General features: G+C 54.4%; 1 protein-coding gene across 18 annotated transcripts in view; it reads right to left on the bottom strand.

Annotated features, from left to right (window-relative positions):
* Positions 1–2,985: 2,985 nt before the first annotated feature.
* JADE2 (jade family PHD finger 2) overlaps positions 2,986–23,765 on the bottom strand; it is a 52,898-nt gene continuing 32,118 nt past the window's right edge. For 14 of the 18 annotated variants that reach the window (XM_032837695.1, XM_032837700.1, XM_032837692.1 and 11 more), the window contains 5 exons: positions 22,843–22,959; positions 21,194–21,658; positions 11,736–11,853; positions 9,010–9,138; positions 2,986–7,705 (listed from right to left, as the gene is read on the bottom strand). In XM_032837695.1, coding sequence (XP_032693586.1) covers positions 6,900–7,705; positions 9,010–9,138; positions 11,736–11,853; positions 21,194–21,658; positions 22,843–22,959 — 1,635 coding nt within the window. In that variant the 3' untranslated portion in view covers positions 2,986–6,899. The remainder of the gene's footprint in view (positions 7,706–9,009; positions 9,139–11,735; positions 11,854–21,193; positions 21,659–22,842; positions 22,960–23,765) is intronic. The other 4 variants (XM_032837704.1, XM_032837701.1, XM_032837702.1 and 1 more) reach the window with 2 other exon arrangements.

The following is a 23,765-nucleotide window of genomic DNA, read 5'->3' as shown; positions in this document are numbered from 1 at the left end:
TGATAAAGTGGAGAACATGAGGCTCCTGCTATGATTGCCAGGGAAAATCCAGGATGCAATATTTGGTACATAGTTGTACTAAAGAATTATTCAGTATTTATTTGAAATTCTAATTTCACTGTGGCTCCAGTACTGTTATTTGCTATATCTGGCAACCTCACCTCCGAACCCACTGAGGATTTCCCTCACAAGCCAGGACCAGGACCTTTGCCTCCCGACCCAGGCTTCCCAAGAATAGATGATGTGGATGCTTCTGAACTCCAGGCTTGGCTTGGAGCACAGGGTGTCAAGCCCAATCCTGGTTCACTAAGCTTGCCCCTAAGTCACCTGCTTGACTGAGCCCCCATCCTTGCCTCGCTCTCTTTGACTCTAGGCAGTGAGTCTGCCTGAAGCCCAGAAAGCTGCACTAAAATCCCTATTTCAGGATTTCTTCTATCAGGCAGCCCCCAAATGGTGATCATAAAACCCCATGTCCTGCCTGTGCTTCTCATCAGGGGAATGAAGAGTGGGTGGCTGAGGCAGACGCAGAGGGGTGCAGTGAGAGGGACCAAAGCCATCTCTGGGACTGTGGAGCACTCCCTTTCCAACCCGCCATTGATTGCCTCCCTTGCTTTAGGAGTCATGAGATAGCAGGGCCTGGAAATCCTCGGTCCACCCACCCTACCCAGTGTGGGAACCCCATAGGCTAAACCAATGCTTTAGCTTTTCAGGAGCCCTCTGGTCACTTATCCTGAAGGCTGATAAAGAAGATCCTTCTCCGTGCTGGTTCATGAAGGGCCATGGATGGGAGCATGGGTGTCTTGGGGAGGAGGTCTGGACTCCGGAGACTAGGGACTGCATGGTTGGGCCTGTTCCTGGAGTCCTTGAGACTCGTTGCTGGAGGCATCTGTGCTTGGGCCCAACGGGCAGCAGATGGCGCCCCATACCCTACTCTTGCAGAAATTTGGTGAGAGCAAGGGAGGTTCTCACAGGATGGTCTTAGTGAGTAATGGACACTGCTCTGGGATCACATGATTAAGGTGTGTCTCCCACACTGGCCTGGTCTCTTCCTACAGGCATATGGTCATCCTAACGTCCTCAGGGCCCAGTAGCAGGTGTTCAGCGAGTGTGGAATCGGTGCAGGCAAGATAGAAGGGTGGATGAATGCCACACCCCTCCTGGGAGATACTGGGAGAGAACTGGCCCTCCACGAGGGAGCTGGGAACAGCTCAGTCCACACTCGTCCTGTCCTGTTCTCGGGGACAGAGACAGCAGAGGCAGCTGCAGGGGCAAAGGCCTAGGAGCCCCAGCCAGCTGTGAGACCCCTGCCGTGAAGCAGTCATGTGGACTTGAGTGGGTGCAGAAAGGGATCCCAGAGGGATTTGGCTGGGAACTAGGGCCAGGTCTACTCCTCTGCCTTCCCCTGTGGAAGGGGGCCAAGGATTCCCAATGGCTGCCTGTCTGTCCCTCACTCCCCACAAGCCTGGGTCAATCCAAAGCAATCCAGGAGGCAGCCAATGGCCTCTAGGCCTATAATGCCCAAAAAAGAGTAGGTACTAGCCACATGGCCGTTGAGCTCGAAAGGTGGCTTGTCTACCAAACTGAGGCATGCTGTAAACGCAGAAGAATGTAAAATATCTCATCAGCAATTGTTTTATATGATCTACATGTTTAAGTGCTTATATTTGGATGATAGGTTAAATAAAAATTATTATAATTCCATCTTACGTGTTTGTTTTCACTTTTAAAAATGTGCGGCTACCGGAATTACATGTGTGCTTGCACTTGAAGTCTACCAAACACTGCTGCTTTAGACCCACAGGTGTCTTGGCCTCTCTGGCCCGTGTAGTAGCTGGGTCAAATTTCAGGTGTGGGTCTGGCAGTCTGGCAGCAGGGCCCCTGCGTCACTCTTCTGGACCAAGGTGGCCAAGTGGGCGTGGCATGGTGCCAGTGGAGGGAGAACTGAGAGGATGGGGTGCTGGGGTTTGAGCCCAGGGCAGCTGGCCCCTGTGACAGCTGGGCTGGCTGATCAGAAGCCCCAGGTTCACTTCCCATGCCTTCTGTGCGGTGGCCACAGACCTTGGATCTGGAGGTAGCCTTGGGGGCTACTGCCTATTGCACCAGTGACACAATGGGGCAATTCTTGCTGGCAGGAAACTGAGTTGGTGGCTCCAGAAGCTAGGTTCCTTGAGTCTCAATTCCACCCCTTCCTGCCCGCCTAGGGCTCTCAGAGGAGATTCAAGATCCCTTCCTACTCTGCATAGTTTGATGCATCTTTGCACATGCCCGAGCCTTTTCAGGAATGCTGTTGGCCCTTCCTTCTACCCCGCTGCCCTTGACCGAGCAACCATTTATTCTTCAGGTCTCCCCTGGAAGTTCTAGGATGGCAGGCTCCTGGTGATGTTTGGTATCCAACCCAGCATGCCGGCAGAATGACAAGATTCATTGGTGAATGAGTGATTGGTATCCCTTCTTCAGGGAAACCTGTCCTGAACTCCTCCCATCCCCCAATCGGCCCAGGCCTCTGTAACTCCCTGTCCACTCATCTGTGTCCCTGCTGGACAGTGAGCTGCCCTGGAGCAGGGATTGTGGCTACGCTCCTAATACCTTCTAGAGCCCGGCACTGAGCAGGTGCTCAGGCAATCAGGAATGAGAAACAAACCTGGGCCGACACCTTCCCTGATGGAGGGACAGGTGCCCGAGGTGCTCTGCAAACCTTCCCAGTGTCCTGCGTAGGTGGCCCACAGCAGGGTGGGACAGGTGCGGGAATCCTGCCAGTGATGTGGAATTCTGCCTCCCATCACAGCTGTGGCTCTGGGAACCTCCCTCACCCGAATCCCGGTGGATGCCGACAGTGAGGAGCAAACACTGCCCTTGAGCACAGCCCCAGATGCGGTCAGAGCATCACTACAGGACTCCTGAGCACTTGCTGGGTCACCAAGCCTCAGCTGGCTGTGGGGTGTGCACCCCTCGCCCCCTCGGTGCAACAGAGCCTCACACCAGCCGGCACAGAAAACATTGCTTTATTAACTGCGTTTGCCAACACACGAGGAGTGCAAAGGGCTCCTTGAGACACTGGCCCTGGTGGGAGCCCGGGTCCAGAAAGCCCCATGAGTGAGCAGGACAGGATGGGAGTGGGAGCTATGCAGCAGCGGCAACACGGAATCATGCAGGGCACGCGGGCACTGGCCGCGGCGAGGCGGCCATACATTCTATTGCTCGTTAAGGGGAGCGAACATGGACAATGTACAAAAAGGAGAAATAGGTCTTTGCGTTAATGAAAAATACATTTTTTCTCTACAAAGGAATCTTTTCTAATACAAGAAAATAAATATTGCAACATAAGCCAAAAATAATTTAAAATTGCTCTTTTCAATATATTTTCAATATTTCTCTTGTATATTAACAAATGGCACATCACTTTCTTTGAAACAAGGACAGAAGGTGTCGCCTCCTGTGACATTCATATCATCCCCCCACCCCGAGTCGTTTGCGGAGCACAAGAGTGTTTTATGTGTCTGAGGGACAAGGTGGCAGGAAGTGCCTTAAAGAACAACCAAAAGTCCCAGACTCCAGCCCTGGCTCTTTGGCCAATGTGGCCAGCTGGGCCAGGGGTGTGGGAAGTGGCCTCCCCAAGGGCCTTGTGACAGGCATCCGGACCATTCTGCAGAGCTCTGGGCATGGGCAGAGGCTGGCCACCATCTGGCCATGAGCAAGGAAATGCCAAGTCCGGCTGCTGCCAACGTCTGTTAGTAACACACAGGTGATTCTCTAGAAATTGCCCCAGCCAGTCCCACAACGTGCCCATACATGACACACAAACACGCATGCACAAGGACACAGGAGATGTGCCCTGGCACAGACGCACACACCTATAGCCCGGCACCCACGTGTGGAAACCTCGGGGGCTTCTCGAAGGAAATCGAGACCCTCAAATTACAAACGCTCACACACTGTCACAAAGTCAGAGAGCTCATTTAATAAAATAAAGCCTTCTACCTTTCTTCTCCTTAGTCACTTTAAAATACATTTATGATCCATAAAAATACTTTCCTTGCAACTTATCCTTTTCTCACTGTGAAAAGGGGGAAGGTGGAGCTGGGCAGCCTGGACTGGGAAAATGGGGAATGACAGAATGAGTAACAGAGCAGCTTCTCCCTCCCAGAAGAGGGCCAGTGAGTGGGGACAGATGTGGTCAGGCACGGGCTCTGCCTCGGCCTACAGCCTGCAAAAGGCTTCCTGCTTTTCTTCCCTGCTTCCGAGCTCAACACCAGGGGTGGCAAAGCTGTCCATGGTGAGCAGTAGACCAGAGAGAGAGTGAAGGGGCTGTGGCTAATGGAGGAAATGACAGTGGTGGGGACCAGCATCCTTGACCTCTGCGTAGTCTTGCTGGGTGCCCTAAAGGTGGACAGCTGCCCGGCAAGAATAGCTCTAGGGCCTGGCCTGGGAGTGAAGGCCCCCTACTTCCATCACCAGCTGGCCAAACAGATAGATCCCTGTGCAGGACATGGCCCCAGGGAGAGTCCAGTCCAAAGTCAAAAGCCAACACAGAAGAAAATCAAGAGGCCAACCTGGGCAGAGGCCCCCTCAAAGAGAGCTGGCTGCCCCTTGCCTGGCCTACCCAGACCAGACCCTGGCCAGCCACGCTGCATTCTCTGCCCAGTTCTCTCCTGCCCCCAGGGAGCCCAGACTCTGCCCTGGAACACATGAATGGGTGAGGGGCAAGCGCTGAGTCTACTGGGCCTGAGCCATTCCTGACACCCCACCCCTACCCCTGGCAGAGTTTGGTTGTTCTTTAAGCTCGTCCCCTGGCTTCCTGCGAGGTCAGACCGGGCAATCCAGTACAGACAAGATTGTGACCCAAAGCACGGGGAAGGAGGACTGTTCAAAGGCAGTAAACAGAGAACGGGGATTGGGGCGCCGGTGCGGACACTGCACTGGCTGTGACTGCCAAGGAGGCAGGCCGACTCAACTCTACATGGTACCTTGTGCCGCCCCAACGCCCAGAATCCTGGAAGCCCGTCCTGAATCCATTCCACCTGGACCAATTTGCCTGATCTTCTGAACGGAGTCCTATCTTTGCTTCCTATTTTGCTAAAATTCCCATGAAACTGAGTGTCGATGACAATGCCACTGTCGTACCTTGAAAGTTCCGGAGTCAGGGGTGGGTGGTCAAGCTGCTCCCCATCCCGCTGATTTGTAGGTTGTGTATCTGTGTCAGGGGAACCACATGGTAAAGACTTTTGCCATGCTGGTTTTGCAGTCAGAATTCTTCGCCCCCTCTGTGAGTCTGAGTTTGGGAAAGCTCACGGTGGACCCAGCCCCGGACCTGAAATCCAATGCTAGGTCCCGCTTCCCGATTTGAACAGTTGAGCAGCAGCAGAACAGCATCCTTTTCCAAGAGCTCAGGCTCGTCTCCTTGGGTGTGTGCAATGAACACATCTCTACCCTTTGTTGCTAAAGAACTCCATTAAAAGAAAAAAAAAAAAAGTCCAAGTGACAAGTTGTCAGGTCCAGGCTGTGCTGTGTTATGGTCAAAATATTCTTTGGCATCCATAGAATGATTCGACTGATTCACTGGACTTTTGCAAGGTTCTTGTTGAAGTTCTAGCTTCACCAGTGGCGGAAGTGACCCAGGAGTAATTCATGAAAGAAAAAAAGCCATGTTTTCACTGAATTCCTTGTTTGTTTGTTCCCTGAGCTATCACCCTGGGGCCTCTCCACTGAAACTCTTCAGAGCAACTACCTGGGACCTAGAGGGTGGAACGGAAAAGGTGGCAGGCGGGTCGGTGGTGGGGAGGGAAGGCATAGCCAGGAAAGGGGGTCACGTCTCATAGGGATAGAGGAACCAGGAACATTCAGCAAGACTTGAACCCTATCCCAGGCCCCGGGATCCCACTGCTTGTTGGAAGGAGGAGTTTCCAAAAGGAAACTGAGGAAGAAGCTCGTCTCTTAGCTGGACTGGAAAATTTGAAAAGGCAAACGGTCTGGTCTGGTCAGGTCAGTTGTCTGGGAGTGACCAGACTTGGGCCGAGACTGGCCCCGAAGGAAGGAAGGAAGTTGGAGCCCCAGAGCAATTCTCTAAGTGGGGGAGTCTGAGCCCCACGCCCCTGTCTGGGCACTGGCCCTCCCTTGCAGCCCTCCACCGGCACTGGCGGCTGGCTGTTTGGGAGTCCCCTGAGTAAATGGCACAGCTCAGGAAGAGTTCCAGGAACCCTTTCTCCGAGCCGCCGGGCTGGGCACTGGCAGGGGTGGAGCAGCAGGGGAGTGGAGGGTCGCGGGGTGGGCGGGCAGGCCTCAGATGATGTGGGTTGATCAGGAACAGCTGTGGTTCCTCTGGAACCAGCGGGCCCTCTGCGCCCCCTCAGTGCTTTCTTGTATAAGCTCGTTGTGCTTGTGACAGTGAGTAGACTCTGGCTGGGTATCACTTATTAGACTTCCTCGGGGATCAGTGGAGTGCAGCAGGACCCCCCAAATGGACCCCAGTAGGATTTGGGGGCAAGGCGGGGCAGGCCCTGGGCTGGCCCATCTGCCATGAAATAATGCCCAAACGACGGTCTGTGTCACCCAGTGGCAGCGGGCTGGAGTCCTGGGCTCTTCCTCACCTTGCCTATATCTAGCCAGGAGCCCGGCGAGGCCGTGCGGGCCGGGGCGGGGCGCTGCCAAGGCAGGGACAGTGCCCAGGACCTGCAATGGTCCTTGCGGCCAGAGCTGTGGAAGGAATCCTACTGTCCTAGGCCAGCACAGAGGAAAGACAACAGTGTAGAATTCAAAACTCTCTCTATATTAAAAATAAAACCACAACAGAGTGGCAGTCTCAAGGGTCTGAGACACTCAGCAGAGATAGGAAATGGCAGTTGTGACTGGGCTGAGGCCTCATAGGAGGACCAGGGCAGGGCCCGGGATGGGGTAGGGGTGACTTAGGAGGCCAGTACCCCCATGCGGACCACCTCCTCAGCCCCCGCTTCCCGGGGAGCCTGCTGCACCCCACTGTCCTCAGCTTCCACATCTGAGTCGCTCATCTCCCCATCAGAGAAGTAGCCATCAGTCTCAGTGTCAAAGTGTAGGCTGACCTTGGGCCTCTCGGCCTCAGCAGAGGGCGGTCCTGTCCCAGCGTCAGGCCTGGCACCTGGCGATCTCCGGGTTCCCTTGTTTTCGCGGGGCAGCCGGAGCCGGCCCAAGGGCTTGGGGCTCACTGGAGGGCCAGGCACTTGGACATTCGAGTCAGCAGCCATTGGGACTGCCTCGTCCGGGGTCTCGGGGGCCAGAGGGGGGCTCTCGGGGGCTGCTGGGATGGGACAGTCCCCAGCTGCAGGGCTAGATGGCAGGTGGGAAGGCGTTCGCCGTGTTGCTTTCCGGGCCACTGGCCCTTGGCCCCCCTTGCCAGAGCCCGCATCCTGGCCCCAGGGCTTCTTGGGGGATTTGTCTGGAATCGTCCGTGAGCCAGGCCCATCCTGTGGTGGCTTCTTCTTGGCAGGCAGGCGGGTGCGGCCCCGGGCTTTCCTGGCAGGGTCCCCGGGGCGCAGTGATGGGTCCCGCATGAAGCTCAGCAGTGTCTCCTCGTCTTGCAGCAGCTCCTCTGACAGCAGCCCCGGAGTGGGGTCTTCACGGTGCCCGTGGTTCAGCGACCACTCGCTCATGGCCATGTTCTCTGCCGTGATCTGTACTGACTGAGCCAGCCAGCTGTTGAAGAAGGTGCCGTCGATGGGGAAAGAGGTGGACAGGCCTGGCCGAGGGGAAAGAGGAGGAAAGTGAGACGCTCGCAGGTGTGGGTCGTACCCTCTCTCAGGAAGCCCTCTCAGACCCTCCCCAGCAGGCCACCTGCCTCCCTCCCTCACTCTATGCCAGACCACAGTGAGCTGTCTGGATGTGCTGATCCCTCCCGCCAACACCACCAAAGAGGAGAGGCCATAGCATATACCCCTCTCCCCCAGATCAACCTACTCCCAGAACTGGCTTCATGATTTGTGGTGCAGAATGCAAAGGGAAAATGCGGGCTCCCTGTTCAAAATTATTAAGATATTTCAAGGCGACAAGAGCAGAGCATTAAACCAAGCAAGAGCCCTTTGAGAATGCACAAATACACACCCGTGAAGCCAGCTCTGCCCACCACCCCCATCCCCAGGGAAGCAGGAGAGGGAGGAATGAAAGGAAACGCCCTCAAGCCACCAGTGGGTGCTGGGTTTCGTAAGAGCTCCTTCCAAAGCAGAGAAGCTGGATCAGTATATCCGGCATGTATAGGGTAGCCAAGTGCTTCTGGGTCGAAATTCCCTCTTGGGGGTCTGGGGCGGCAGGTGTTCCTGGGCCTTCCTTTTGATACCCAAGTGGTCCCTTCTTGAGACTGATGGAAAGACAAGATGACCTGAGGCCTCCCTGCTGGAGGTGAGGTCTGGAAGATGCCACAGCCATCCCTAAAAAGTGTTCTGGGGAAGCATATGACACCTCTGGAGAAAGAGCCCAGAGCCGGGCTGTTCTGCTTAATGCAGCTGCAGTAAGGAGTCTGAGTGACGATGGGCTGGGCCAGTACCTGTGGCATCTCCTTTGGGTCTTTCTGGGTGGCTCCAGGAAGGTTCCCTGGTGCTGGAGGGAGGGCTCACTGGAGAAATTCCAGCAGAGTGGGACCAGGATGGAGAATTCTGGCAGACCCTCATCTCCCAGCATAGGGCTGCATTCTGGAAGGGCCTAGATGGCCTACTGGATCCCTTGAGGGCCTCCAGAAAAATCTGACATCCAAGACTGGCTAGTGGAATGTGCGTGTGAACTCCTGAGCCCCCGGCCTAGTCTCCAGGTCTACAAAAGGGGAATTTCTTGGGATGCCAGGCAGGACTCTGAGACCCTACCTGGTTTCCCTTATGGCTAAAAGGTGTGAGCCCCTGAGTATGGAAGGGCCTGGTTAGCCCTTTGGCCTTCCTACTTGGTGCAACAGAGGTGCTGGGAGATCCTGCTGGCCTTAGGTTGGGGACTGACTACAAATAGAGTGATGATGTGAGCCTGGCCATGTCTGCCAGGCCAGTGTGGCCACTCACTCACCCAGCTGCCCCAGGACTGAGTCAGGCCCCGCTTTCACTTTCTCTTTCTTCTCAGGGCTGCCCTTTGGGCCCTCGCGGCCTTTCCTTTTCGAGTCGCTCTTCTTGCCCTTTGCTCTCCTCCCAGACCCCTCTGTGCCAGGGAAAGAAAGAGCAGGAGGGAAGTGGTTACCCAGAGCAGCTCAGTCAAAACCGTCCTAGGAGTCCTCGCTCACCTGAGCCTCACCTTCCAGGTCACCTTGCCCTGCTGATGGGCCCCAGGCTCAGAGCCATGGGCGCCTAGGGTAAGTGGGGCTCCAGTGAGTCAGGGACAGCTGGTGGGAAAGAGAGGGGTCACTGCCTACTGCTGCCCTTGAGCAGCTTGGGGAGGGCACAGGACCACGAAAAGGGTGGAGGACACCCTGGAGGACCTGGAATGCAAGCTGATCTACAGGCCTATAGATGTGGAGGGAGTCCTGGTCGGTGGGGGAAGAAGTTGAGCAGCCAGGACAGGCAGGAAGGCCAAGTTGAGTGGCCAGGACAGGGCCTTCAAGGCCAGGCCGAGGAGCCAGGCAGGATGGGGTAGAGGAACTGAGGAGTTGAGAGACATGGGTTCTAGTCAGGCCCTTGAGCAAGTCTCCTCCCTGGTCTCCTGATCTGCTCTTGAGGTCACTCAATAGATGGCAGACTAGGGGTGCACACCTGGCCCTCATATCCTTTTGATACCTGACCACACAGGTCTAGGGAACCCGAGAATACTGGAACAGGGGAGGACATCTGTAGGGAGAGGCCCAGTTGCCAGAAATCTCCTAGCTTTTTAGCCAGAGGCTGGCGCGGTTTCCAGATAAAGCTTCACAAGGAGGTTGAGGAATATGCAGTCTTCCCAGCTCTGTTGCTAATTGCCGGCGCAACCTCTAGCTGGGCCTCAAAAGCCTCATCTCTGAGGTGGGACCTGTGCCAGCATAATTTGGAGACTTTGAAGCTCCCCTCGGGAAAGTCTGAGATCTTTTGAGACCACAAGACTTTGCATTTCTGACCCCATCAACCCCCAAACCTCATTTGAGACATTGTCCTTTTGTCCCAGTGGCTGCTAGGCCAGCCTCCTTCCAGTTTCTCTAAAAAGGCAGGCTTTGGCTTCTAGGATTCCAAACCGTCCTGCCCTCCACCCGGTTCAGCTCACGGCATAAACGTCACTACTGTGGGAAGCCTTCTCCAGCCGTTTGGCCGGACAGGCCTCAACAATCTGCTGGTGGTAGCCATGTCCTATCCCAGGGGCCGAATGTCAAAACCCCGAGGGCATCAGTCAGGTAGGGGCAAACCTGTCTCCCTCCAAACGGCCTGCTCTGAACAAAGGGCTGCCTGTTGCCACCGCTCAGGTCTAGGAGCTGTAAAAGTGCCCAGACTCAACACGGGTACAGGACCCTGGCTCTTGACCAGGTTTCTGGAATTCTAGAATCCTGCACCTGAGGCTACTACATGCCCTGCCACTTTCTGTCGCCCTGATGGTGGGGCTCTCCGTCTGCAGCCAAATGCATGGCTGCAGTGAGATCCCAGGAAGCCTGATGTGTTTCCAGAATCACCACTGCTGTGAAGCCATCCCTGATACTCTGTCTCTGCACTGGTGCCAGCTGCAGCCCCTCGGACACCACTCTCCTTTACCTTTCCAGATGAGAGGCTCCACAAGGACAGGGACTCTATCCATTCAGTCCATGGCAGTGTGCCCCATGGTGCCCAGCACAGAGCCTGGCATACTGTCTACACTCAGTTCATGCTTGCTGCAAAAAATCAACAGATAAGAGGGAGCCTGGAAAGCTCTGGCTGCCAGGAAGCTGCCAGTCCTGCGGAAGCACAGTAAGGTCTGACCTCTGCGTGCACTCGACCCAGCCTGAACCAGGACTTGTATTTGGCAGGGCTAAGGTTTCTTAGGCCAGAGTGGGTTGTGATCCCAAAGGGCACAGCAGGCAGCTTGGCTGGGGCGAGGACGGGGCGGTACCAGGGGCTTGCTTTGAGGGTGGCCCAGCAGCGGCAGCTCCTGGCTCAAAATCTCTCTCCATCTGGCTACATGTCTTCCAACATTAAAGAGCCGTTTTTTGAGTGAAGCATTGCCCTCCTTAAGATGCACACACTCTGGGAAGGGCCCTGTGTCTGGCAGTATCCACACAACTAACAGACAGCAGCAATGTTGAAGCTTCTTTGGCCTTGATTTCCAGATCTGTTGAGCGCATGTCACAGCAACAGTTGAAGCAAATAAAGAAAAAACCCTGCTGGTACAGTGTCTAAATTCTATCAGATGAGGTCAGAGGGTAAGAACACACAGGTTCTCTTCCATCTCTGGAGCAGCTGCCTGATTCAGGATCCACACAGAGGCACACAGGTTCAGGGAAGCTCACTAGCTTCCGCCCGTCCTGCCCCAACAGCAGCCTAGAGCGACTGTTGACATGCCGTCCACTCCAGAACCATGATGGCCCCGGAAGTACTTAGGTGTTCCCAGTGGACCAGAAAGCTCCCTGGCCGAAGCCTACATTCCCAGCTCTGGCTCCTTGTCAGTCAACACACAAGAGGGCCCTAGGCAGTCCCATCTCGGTCTACTAGTTGGTTATGGACAGTCCATGTATGGGCCAGCAGCCCCGGGCTCCTTGTACATGCCCCCTGTACATGTACAGGCCCTAAACACACACCCTCCCTGGGCCGTGGCCCCCTGATAGTGTGCACACTGAGCAGGGGCTGGCAGATGGCAGGGAAGGCACCCACCTCGACATAGGTCCTGTTCAATCAGTTTCATCTGCAGGTGGAATATCTGCTCCTGGAGTTTGCAGATGGCGTGCTTCGTCCTCTCGCGCCTCGTCACCATGTAGCACAGATTTCTAACCTGAGGAGACAAGAGAGAGGTTTGCCACTTTACTCACGGGTGGTCACCACTGACCTCCCCGCTCTGGGGGGCCACCGCTGCCTACTCTGCCCAGGACATCTGGGAATCAGTTCCCAAGCCCCGAGTGTATCCTCGGCTCTGAGCCACAGTTCTCTGGTCCAAAACACAGGCGGAGCAGAGCCTTGATCCTGCGGCCCCCTCTGAGCCAGAGTCAGGAAGGGACGCAGGGAGATCATCTGGTGAGCTCAGGCTGGTGACTCCCCCCACCTCCTCCTGGCCACCATTTCCTGGCCCAGTCTGCCAAGCTGCCCCTCAAGGCCTTTCCAGTGTGGCTGCCCTCTCCTATTTACACAGTGCCCCAAGGCTCACTGGGACTTGGCAAGGTCACCAGGTCCATCCCTCTGCCTCCTGTCCAAGGCCTCTTTTTCCAAGACATTCCTCAGCCATAAGCCCCATCGCAAACCCAACTCCTGTCCTAGGACACAGAACAGTGACACCTCCAGCAGAACAGCTTCTGACCCAGCATGGTTCTGCTGTGGCCAAGCCATGTCCACTTGCTGCACTAGGACCAAAGCCAAGCTCACGCCTGCTCTGGCCAAAGCCCCTAGTCCACATGGCTACGTCCTCAGGAGAGAGGGTAGGGGCCTCTCTGACTTCCTTCGGTCAGCTAGGAAGAGTGTTGAGTGCCTGGGAGACCAGTTTGCTTAGCTCACGGGACACAGACCCACTTCTGCAGCTGTTCTGAAAGCACCTGAAGCCTGAGCCATGTTGTTCCCTGTCCACCTGGCACCCTTCTCCAGCATGCCATCCCCTCATTGCTGCTCTCAGAATGGAGCACACTTCTGAGGCCAAAACCAGGCCCTCTCCGTCAAGACATTTCCTTGTTCCAGCATCGTGTTCTGCTCAGGGTGGAGCCTTAAAGCAGGGACAGCTGGCCAGAAGCTGTGAGCTGGAATTCTGGGTCCCACCAGGATAGTCTCTCTGTCTGTGGCTGGGTTCTGCCTTCAAAGCCGAGTTCAGGCTTCATGTCCTTAAGCTGCCTAGGGGTGACCTGTGGGATCGGGAGTCCTTGCTTTTGTCATGACCTTCATTTCTTCTGGCCTGGGGGACAGCTGTGATCACACCCCTCTGCAGACATGGGCATCCTCCCCTTCCTTCCTGAACCTAGCAGTGGAAGAGATCCCAGAAATGCCAGGCTCTGCAGGAACTCCAAACAGCACTCCATACTGCTAAGTGCACCTAGCCTAGACCCTGGACACAGGCCATCCATGGCCCATACCTCCCTAAGGGGCAGCCACCTGGTCCTGCCTAAGAGCCCTTGCTTCCTCTCAAATCCTGGACTTCCTCAGGACCTCCTCGTAGCCACATATCCCTGAACACCAGCTGTGGCTCTGGGAACTCAGGTGGTGTTGGGCCCTGGGCTCAGCGGTGCACAGCGCCATTGGGGAGATCCCTTTCTTCTGAGGGCTTCCTGCCTAGCAGGGCAGAAAGATGTAGAGCAAGTATTGACAGGACAAGGCAACCCGATGCAGACCTGGGGTGGTGAGAAGGCTTCTTGCACAAAGGGGAAGCCAGGCCAAGTGAGAGATGATCATGCACAAGGGCAAACAAGGCCAGACAGGGGAGAGGCAGGGCGAGACCTTGTGGCTAGTGTGCCAGGCTTTACCCAATTGAGCCAGGCCGAGGGGATCTGAGGAGGGACTTTGCTGGGGATGGCGGGGTGGGGTGTAAGTGCTGAGAACCTAGAGTCACCCTTCAGGACCTAGCTCCTCTTCACCTGCCCCCAGAGCCAGTCCATCAGCACGCCCCATTAGTCCCTAGTGAACCTCATTCCTATTAGCTCCCTCCACTTCTGGTCACCATATCAACTCCACCAGGACAGGCAGGCATCCTGACCCTTCAGCTATCTCAGACCGTCTTCTTGAAATATAAAATCCCCCTCCCCTTAACACCCCCACTGGTTTTCCTACCAGGATGAACAGTGCCCCTTGCCAAATTTTACGTTCACGTGGAATCTCAGATATGATCAGCTAAGATGAGGTCATACCGGATATGAATGAACCCTAAATCTAGTGACTGGTATTCCTATAAAAGGCCACATGAAGACCATGTGAAGAAGTATAGAAAGCATGCCACGTGACAACAGAGGGATAGATGGAATCGGGGGTCTACAAGTCAAGAAATGCTAAGAATTGCTGGGAATCAAAAGCTAGGAGAGAGGCCTGGAACAGATCCTCCCTCAGAGCCTCTAGACAGAATCAACCTTGACAACGCCCTGATCCTGGACTTGGAGTCTTTAGAACTGTAAGAAAACACATTTCTGTTAAGACTTCAAGTTTGTAATGCTCTGTTATAGAAGGCCTAGGAAATGAACACAGCTTCCTATGACACTTAAGAAAAAAAAAAATCAGAGCCAAGTCCAAAGCCTTGCCCAATCTGACCTCCCCCAGGCACCTCACAGCCCATGTCCCACAGCCTTCCAGTCTTGTCCTTTCTGAGTCCAACCCCTTTCTTCCTTGGGACCTTTGTATATATTTGAGGCTCTTTCCAAGGCTGGACCTTGTCCTTTAGGTCCTGGCTCAACTGTCACCTCCAAAAGACCTTCCTTGTCCACTGCATCCAAGCAACCCAACATTATTCTCCCTGTATCCTAGACTGTTTCCCTCCTGGTAGTCGCACGGCCTGGTGTGCATGGGGACATTGGGGATGAAGAGAGGTGGACAGATTCATGGATACTTTGGAGGCCTGAAAACAAACCAGTCAACACGTTCAACCTAAAACACAGATCAGTCAAGGTATAGCTTTAAAAAAATTTACCAAATATGTCATTCTCAAACTTTACTCTTAACACTAACTTCTAAAGATGACCTGAGGCTCAGAACTGCAGATGTCCCTCTCAAAGAAACCAACACTTAAGAACTTCCTATTAAAATACAGACTTTTTTTGGTCTTTTATCTTTTACAAAAGGGTTTCTTAAAGCAAACCCAAATGAATTACCAGCATCAGAGTCCCTTGGGTAGCTGGTTAAAAACACGGATTCCCAAGGCACCTGTGTGGCTCAGTTGGTTACGTGTCTGCCTTCAGCTCAGGCTGTGATCTCAGGGTCCTGAGATTGAGTCCCACATCAGGATCCCAGCTACGCCAGGAGTCTGCTTCTCCCTCTGCCTCTGCCTGCAGCTTCCCCTGCTCGTGCTTTCTCTCTCTTTCTGTCAAGTGGATAAATAAAATATTAAAAGCAAAAACAAAAAAAACCCCACGGATTCCTAGTGGGGAGCCTGGGTGGCCTCAGTCATTTAAGTATCTGACTTGATCTCAGCTCAGGTGTTAGTCTTGGGGTTGTGAGTTCAAGCCCCGTGTTGGGTTCCACACTGGGTGTGCAGCGTACTTACACAAACAAACAAACAAAAACCCACACAGATTCCCAGGCTTGGGAGATTAGCAAAGTCTCTGGGGGTTGGTTCCTCAAATACACATTTTATATAGCACTACCTAATCTGAAAGTTACTACCCTCAGCCAAGCACCTCCAAAGTGAGCTGCACAGGCTACTGAGTTAGTTCATCACAGTATAGGAAAAAGACATTAAAATATCTACTGGTGTGAGTGTGTGTGTGTGTGTGTGTGTGTTTAATATTTTATTTTTAAGTGACCTCCATACCCAGCGTGGGGCTGGAACTCCCAACCCTGAGATCAAGAGTCACACACTCTACTGATGGAGCCAGACAAGAGCCCCCACCAGAGTATTTCTGGTCCTGTGAGAAATTCTGATTATGTCTGCTTCTTAATATACAGTGGTAGATATGAACAAGACATGAAAAAGTATAATATATTGTAGGTAAATGCTGAGTTTTTCCTCCTGATAAGGTACACTACACAATCACCGATACCTAGAGACTCTCGCTGTAGAAGATAGGAATGCTTCTTCCTGTGAGAATCTCAATAATGCCTACACACTGGTCGGGACGGGACTCCCTGCTGCCCCCTCACCCTGGAATCACCAACTAATTCTCTAATTTCTCTCAAGACTGTTGGTTAAAAACAAACAAACAAACAAACAAACAAACAAAAAAACCCGTTTGTTGGTTCCATACTTAATTTTACCGAATGGAGCATTCCTCTCCTGTGACGGCTTTTGGGGACCAAATATTGATACCGTAGAAGCTCATCCGACCTATCAAGTTCCTTACAATGTCATTACTGTTTTTTTTTTCTGATTATAAACATAAAAAGTTCTCTTAGAAAAAAATGGGAGTGAGGGGCGCTTGGGTGGCTCAGTCTGGTTAAGTGTCTGATGTTAGATCAGGTTATCATCTCAGGGTCCTGGGATTGAGCCCCACATGGAGCTCCTTGATCAGCAGGGAGCCTGCTTCTCCCTTTCCCTCTCCCCATCCCCAGCTATTCTCCCCCCCCCAAATAAATAAATAAAATCTTAAAAAAAAAATCAGAGGGGCGCCTGGGTGGCTCAGTGGGTTAAAGCCTCTGCCTTTGGCTCAGGTCATGATCTCAGGGTCTTGGGATCGAGCCCTGCATTGGGCTCTCTGCTCAGCTGGGAGCCTGCTTCCCCCCACCCCACCTGCCTCTCTGCCTACTTGTGGTCTCTGTCAAATAAATAAATAAAATCTTAAAGAAAAAAATCAATCAAGTTGCAAAGTCCCCCCAAACTAGGGATTGGTCATAAAAACAGCCTTTCTATTTTGATGAAATTGTTGCAGTTATCAGCAAATTTTACAGAGTGAACCTGAGTATGGGTGAGGAGAGGGGAGGGGCAGGGAAGGCTTCTGGCTAGTTATATTGAGCTAGACTAGACTAGTGCTGAGGCATCTGTGGAGACTAGGGAGGTTGTGGGGGGAGCAGGCTTGGACCTGGGTGTGCTGGGCATGAGATGCTGGAGCCCAGAAGGGAGGTGTGGGCTGGACCAGCCTCCTGAGGGGGAGCAGAGCCATGGAGCAGAGCACTGAGAAGTCCCCCTGAGTGTGGTGAACTGATGATCCCTGGGGCCAAGAAGTATTCACAGGAAGCAGGAGAATAAGTATTAAGGGAAGATGTGGTCAGAGTATCCAAAAGAAATCTATTTTAAGACCAAAGGTATGTCTGACAGTGGCTACCATGGCTGAGAACGCTGGAGGATGAGGATGGTGTAGTGGCCATGAGAAGATGGAAGGTGGAAGCTACTGGTGGCCTTGGTGGATAGTTATGGAATATGGTGGTGGCAGGAGCCTGGCCAGAATGGGAAGCAAGGAATTAAGAGCAGTGAGGGAAGACAGGAAAGGGAGGATGGGGATGGGGGTAGTAGCGGGTTCCAGGACTAGAGGGACAATGGGGAGGGAGGATGTGTTTTCAGAGATGGGAGAAGGTGAAACAGACTCAAATCCTGGAGACTGAGTGGGCCTAAAGAAAAGGATGACTCCTGTGCTGCAGGGTGTACACTGGGGGAAGGGAGGATAAGGAGAAAGGGGAGAGAACCAACAGAGGGCTCCACGGCCAGAAGTTGGAGGGCTGCCTCTTGTCTGAGGCACAGAAGTGAGGTTGAGGGCTGAGAAGGGGGAAGCCCGGAGTAAGATGAAATAGGGGTACAGACGAGGAGTGTTTGGGCTGGGGAGCCCAGAACATCACAGAACAAGGCTGGCTGACAGGAACCTTGGTGAGGTTTACCTGCTGCTCAGCACAATGGGATTGCTAATAGGTGGGCCTCTGCCAGGTATGTGGCCTTCACACAGTGGCAAGGGCATGGGCAGCAAGCCAAATGGGGTGGGGCTAAAGAAAACGGGGGACAGCCAAGGGGGGGCTGCAGAACGGAGCAGGGAGACAGGAGGCTGTGGGCAAGTAGGGGGATTCGAGGTTGCAGGGTTACTGATGGGGCAGTGAGGTGAGGGGGTGACCAGGTTTCAGTGGAGTGAGGACATGAGTGGGTTGGCAATGTGCTAGAAATGGGCGATAGAGGGGTTGAGGGGCTATAGTTCTGGGGCACAAGGCAGGCTTTGGTAGGAGGCCAACGAGAACAAGTCCGGGTACTGAGGACAGAGGAGATGGGGTATGACTGACCTGACAAGGAAGTGGGTGGGTGGCGAGTGTGGGAGAGTATCAGAAGTGTGGCCTTGGGGAGATCCCACAGGTCTTTCCTCAGGGAGGGGGGCGAGTGTCTGAGAGCTCTCCCCTCTTTCCCAAGCCAGGTCATGTTCTTAAGCAAACTCCTGGTAACCAGACCCAGAGCCACAGGCATGGAGCCCCATGCAGCCCAAGCCGCTGGCATGGTTGCTAGGGCACACCAGGCGGCGTTGACAGGCTGCTCATCAGTGCTGCGATTTTTGTGTCAGCTGTGAATAACTCCGGGAGCCCACAGCGGCCGTGCCTTCCTGAGCAGCCTGTTGGGGCCACGGCCTGCGGCTGAGATTTTAGGAACACACATCTTCCAAGCCGACCATAAAATGGGACTTCAGGCTAGTGGCGGCAGCACGGCCCTGGCTTCTGCTTCTCTCAGCAAAACCCCTGCCTGGCCTTGGGGGACACGGCGATCAGGGAGTATGTTCTGTGATTCCTCCCCAGGTCCTTGCACAGGGCCTGTGTGCTCAGTCCTCCACAGGGCTCCTCTCCAAGCAGCCCACTCTTCTAAGAGCCAGACAGCAACTATAACCATGGTGGACAGCAGAGGTCACTGTGCTCCCACCTTCGCTATGACGCCAAGGTCAGTTGGCTCCTTATTCCCATTTTACAGAAAGGAAACCGAAACTCAGAAGACACACAGCTGGGAAATGCCAGAACTGGATGCAAACCCAGGCTGCCCAAGGCTTCGTCTCAACCCCAACCCTGGTCCCTGATGCATCTGGCCCCCAAGCTGGCCTGGTGCCCAGTCAGAGGCTGGCTCCTTTCGGCCGTTGGCAATGGGCCATGGCCAGGCCACCAACAGTCATGGGTCTCCACAGAAAGCATCCCCCTGTGGCAGAGCTCTCAGCCCTGCTCACTCACACAAGCCACCAATGCATGGCTGTGAAAGGCCCCAAGGCTAGACCCGGAGGGGTCAGTCTGGCAGTCTCTCCTTGGCCGGCTAAGGCTGTGCACTCCCTCACTTTGTTCTCAGCTGCTGCCCGCCAGTTCTGCTCAGGGGCTGCTGGACAAGCATTTTGATGGGGGCCCTCCCAAGCCCTGAAAAGTCAGCCCTGCCCCCTCTTCCTGGAGGAAGAGTAGGCGGATTCACACCTGACTTTGGAGGGCTCTGTCCCTTTCCCAAAGGTGTCTGCATGGCAGCTCTGGTTGCCTGGGAACTTCTGGCATCCTAGCCCTTGACCTTGGCTCCTGGCCACAGCTGTACCAGCTGACAGTGAGGTCCAGAGGTTGGGGGGATTGATAAAAGGATGCTTTTGCTCAGGAAGTGTAGAGAACAGGAGGTTAAGGCAACAGCTCTCCTTACAATAAACCTCCCACCTCTCCCCTCCATTCAGGTCCAAATTCAAGTCATACCCTAGAAAACACACTTTCCTCAAAGGCTCCTTGTCATTCATCTTCCAGACCCTTCCAGACCCCTAGCTTTCTCATCTGCTCATTAGGGCCAGCAGAAATTACTTTGTCTCTTTTCCTAGGATGATGATTAAATAAGTCACCTGCCTCCTGGCTTCTCCTACACTGCCCAGCTGGAGCCAGATTGTGGGCTGACCAGCACAGACCCTAGGGAGATCACACCTGAGGGGTCATCTGGGAAACAGCAGGAGTAAAAGCAAGGTGTGAGCGCTGGAGCCCTGGAGGGTGCAGAGTCAGGGGTGGCCCGAGGACAACTCTGGAGGCAGCTCTGGTCTCTGAAAGTACTCCATGTCCTCATATACTTGATGCCACTGCCACATGAGACAGGACACTGGGCTGCCCAGGAAGTGGTGGCTACAACATAGATGGCCTTGCCCTCTGGCCTGGCTGGAGCCAGGGACATCTGCTGTCCCCACTCTCCACCTGCCAGCTGCCAGGCAGTAAGCCCCCTCCCAGGTCAGCAGGGACGTTTCCCCTTGACTGGTGCTCCAGGGAGAGGATGAGGCTGATGGAGATAGGGCAAACCGGGCCCAGTTTCAGCATCTCCATCTCACGTTTTCCCCAATATAGCAGAACACCTGCCAAGTTGTTCTACCCATTTTATAGACTTGCCAACAGAGATGGACCTAAGATAAGCAGCGGCCTCAGGTCACACAAAGCCCCCTGAACATGACCACACAGGGCAGTCTCCTAACAAGACCTGGGGCAAGGATAGGCATGTGTCTCTGTGCCACACACGGAAGACAATGTGACATGATCTCACGTGCTCTGGAACCCTCGGACTGAATGTCCCAAAGACGAGGGGCTGGAACAGCACCAGGATGGTTCAGAGACCATCCTGTTTCATCCTTGGGTTGCCTCCAACCTGGTGGTAGCAACGGAGGTAACACAGTGGGAAAGAAGAGTCGAGTTCGAGGGCTTCCCCAAAGAAGGTGGAAACTCCTCACCTCTTTTCTGGGGGAGTAGAAGGGAATTGAAGCTTTGGGGGGCCTCCACTGCTCCAGGAAAGCAACTCTCACTACCCTTCAACCACCACAGCTCACCCAGAAGCCATGTGTCTCCTCATGTGACTCAGCTCCCAGGACTACCACCTTGCACCACACCCAGACGCCCTGTCTCCCAGCACACAGCTGGGGGGTTTGGGCCATCCATCTGCTGCAGGCCCCACAGGCCCCACAATTCCTTCACCAGGGTGAGTGTTTGGAAGTTGCAGCCAGAGAGGGACAGTCCCTGCTTAAAACATTCCACAGTTTCCACACACATCATGGCCCATCCACTGAGCTCCCTTCTTCTCTCCACACAGGCCACTATGTCTCGGCCCACCTGCATGGCCCTGCACCCCACATTAACACCTGTCTTCCCTGCCCTGGCCCAGCACGTGTTCGTCGGGTTGATCCAAACTGCTATGACTCCCAGTTCCTCCCTGGCCTCGGATCCCGAGCAGAAACGCACGTGCTGGGAATAGGCATGGCTCACAGAGGCCACAAATGGGGACAGAGGCCAGCAGAAGCTGGAAGCCTGGACTATGGCCCAGCTCTGATGCCCTCTAGCTGCAGGACCCTGGCAGGGCCCCCACCCCTTCACCTATAAAAAGGTAGGGACAAGAGGGGCTCAGAGACCCAAGGGCCAGATGCTCCCCTCTTCTGCCCCACAGCAGACAGCCCCGCCCTGTTACAGAACCAGAGGCCCTCAGTCCCTTGGCCAGAGCGCGCCGTCTGAGTCCTGGAGAGCCGTGGCTGCTGCAAGGCAGAGCGCACGGGGTGGAAAGGCTCCCGGGACATCCCCTGGGTAGGCAGGCTGGACAGCGGGCCAGAGCCGGGGCCACTCACCCTCTCCAAGTCCTGCCGCAGGTGTGTGAAGAGCTTGAGGCGGCGGTAGAGGACATCCTGCTCCTGCTGGGCCAGGTTGTCCACCTCGTCGGTCTTGGGGGTCAGCAGCGGCTGGTTGGCGTTGGCTTTCCTCTTCAGCTTCCAGTACTGGTAGATGAAGTCCACCAGCGCCTCAGCCAGCTCCAGCCGCTCAGCCACCTCGGCCGGCTCCACCAGCTCGTAGAAGTCTTCCTCCAGTTGCTGCAGCCGCTGTTTGCGCACGGTCACCTTCTCCAGGTCCTCGCCAGCCGGGCTGGGCTCCGCGGGGTCGGAAGTGGGCTCCCCCCTGGGGCCCCCGTCACTGTGCTCCTGGCAGAACGACTTGAATTTGACCTCGTCGTTGTCTGCTAAGATAGTCCGCATTTCCAGGCCATGGTCAAAGGCGCATGTGACGTGGAACGCGGTGACGCAGGAAGGCATGGAACACTGGAGGGAGAGGAGGGGAAGTGTCAGGCACAAGGGGAGCCCTGAGAGGAGGGAAGAGGTTCCTGAGAATCCAGGCTCCGGGTGAGATCCGACCTAAGGTGGCACGGACGCCCAACATCCTGCGGATATGGAAGGAGCTCTGGTAAATGGGAAGGGGGAGTTCTAGGGGAGCCTGAAATGGGGTTCAGCACCATACATATTCCAGGGAGATGAACAGTCAGGTGATTTGACAACCCTTGAGGATAAGCTGCATGACTGTGTGGGTAAAACGACTTTGGAACAAGAAGAATTAGAATAAAGAGGCTGGTGATGGGGGCGCCTGGGTGGCTCAGTGGGTTAAGCCGCTGTCTTCGGCTCAGGTCATGATCTCAGGGTCCTGGGATCGAGGCCCACATCGGGCTCTCTGCTCAGCAGGGAGCCTGCTTCCCTCTCTCCCTCTCTCTCTCTCTCTCTGCCTGACTCTCTGTCTACTTGTGATCTCTCTCTGTCAAATCAATAAATAAAATCTTAAAAAAAAAAAAAAAAAAAAAAGAGGCTGGTGATGGTCGGTCACTGTCTCCCTTCCACAGCATGAACTAAGATGGGGAGTTGTGCGTCTCCTTTGTCCTCTGGGAAGAGGGGCTGGAAGTGGACCCCTTCCTTCTCTTGCCCAGGCAGCTGGGGCCAACTCAGGGTCTGCTACTCTCCCCTAGCCTTGGAAGATGGCTGTGGGCCGCTCATAAACATTTCAGCAATACCCCACCCAACTATTAATGAACCTTTATGTTGCACGCACAAGTCATTTTGAAAGTCTTAAAAATGGGTGGAAGTACATCTAGTGTCTGCAATGACAACTGTTGCTAGGAAAATGAGGACAAAAAATGAACCCCCATTTTCCAACCCCAAAACCAGCAGCATCACATCATCTGGGAACTTGCTGGAAAAGCAAATTCTCAGCCCATTCCAGATCTACTGAATCAGGACCCTGGGGGATAGGCCCAGCAATTCTGTCTTAACAAGCCCCCCAGATAATACTGCTGCATGCCAGAATTTGGGACCCCCTGCTATGGAGAGACTGCCATAGCCTGGCTCTGCATGGGGAGAGCCTGTTAGCTCAGCTGGAGGAGGAGTGTTTCCTGCCCCTCCCACATGTTACGTTTGATGTCAGAAGTCCCTGGACAGCCACAGGGTGAAGGACCTCGTACCTGGATGCAGGTGCCCGTGCACTCCTTGCAAAGGTTGCAGGACAGAGCCCAGCGGCTGGCGGGGATATGCGAGATCTTGGTGATGGGCTCCATCTTCTCTGGGCACCCAATGCTGACCTGGGCAGGAGACAGGGAGCTGCATCAGGCCTCTCCTCCCCAGCTTGCCTCTAATGATCCCCCAGAAGGGAGCTATCTGCCAAAACCAGGCAGTGGGCACACAGGGCAGTGCGACAGCCCGAATCCTAAGCTGACCAGGAAGTAAGTAAACTAGTGTTTGCTCACCTATGACTAGTCTTAAGTTGTTTGTGACTATGTATGAGAGTGCACATCAGTCCGTGTAGCTGAGTGTGTGTATGTGCCTGTGGCGGTGTGGGCCTTGAGGCAGGGAGGCTATAGAATGTGTGTGTGTGCACGCGCGCAAGTGCGTGCATGCAGATGCACACATAGATGAGTATATGCAGCATCCCCCTGGCTTCTGTATGTCACCCCTTCCGTACTAGCACCTTTGGAGTTCTTATTAGAACATGTGTTTATTTAGTTTACATTTCTGGTCAGCAACTAAGGCCTCAAGGAGGCAGCATCTCTTCTCCTCCAGGGCTTGCCTGGGCACTGGGGATGTGCCTTTATTTAGTCCTGCCTGTCCCTCCTACGGGGACAAGCCAACAACCATTATTTAACTCTCCTGGGCACAGCCCACCCCTCAGCCCCAGGGAATCCATCTGCCTCCCCACTGTCCATGCCTAAGATGGCAGAAGGGCTCCTGTCCAGAGGTCCTGAACCACAGGGCCCCCATGGTGAGGAAGAGCTCTTGCTAGTTCTGTCTCTGTAGTGCCCAGGCCAGGGCCCACTCAGAGGTAGTCCCAGCTTTGAAGAGCTGCTCTGGAAGCAAGATACCACTGTCAACACAACCACAATCACCAAAG

Source organism: Lontra canadensis, unplaced genomic scaffold (genome assembly GCF_010015895.1).
Source record: "Lontra canadensis isolate GAN:19392208 unplaced genomic scaffold, GSC_riverotter_1.0 scaffold99, whole genome shotgun sequence".
NCBI lineage: Eukaryota > Metazoa > Chordata > Mammalia > Carnivora > Mustelidae > Lontra > Lontra canadensis.
This window is presented reverse-complemented; position numbering and strand designations above follow the sequence as displayed.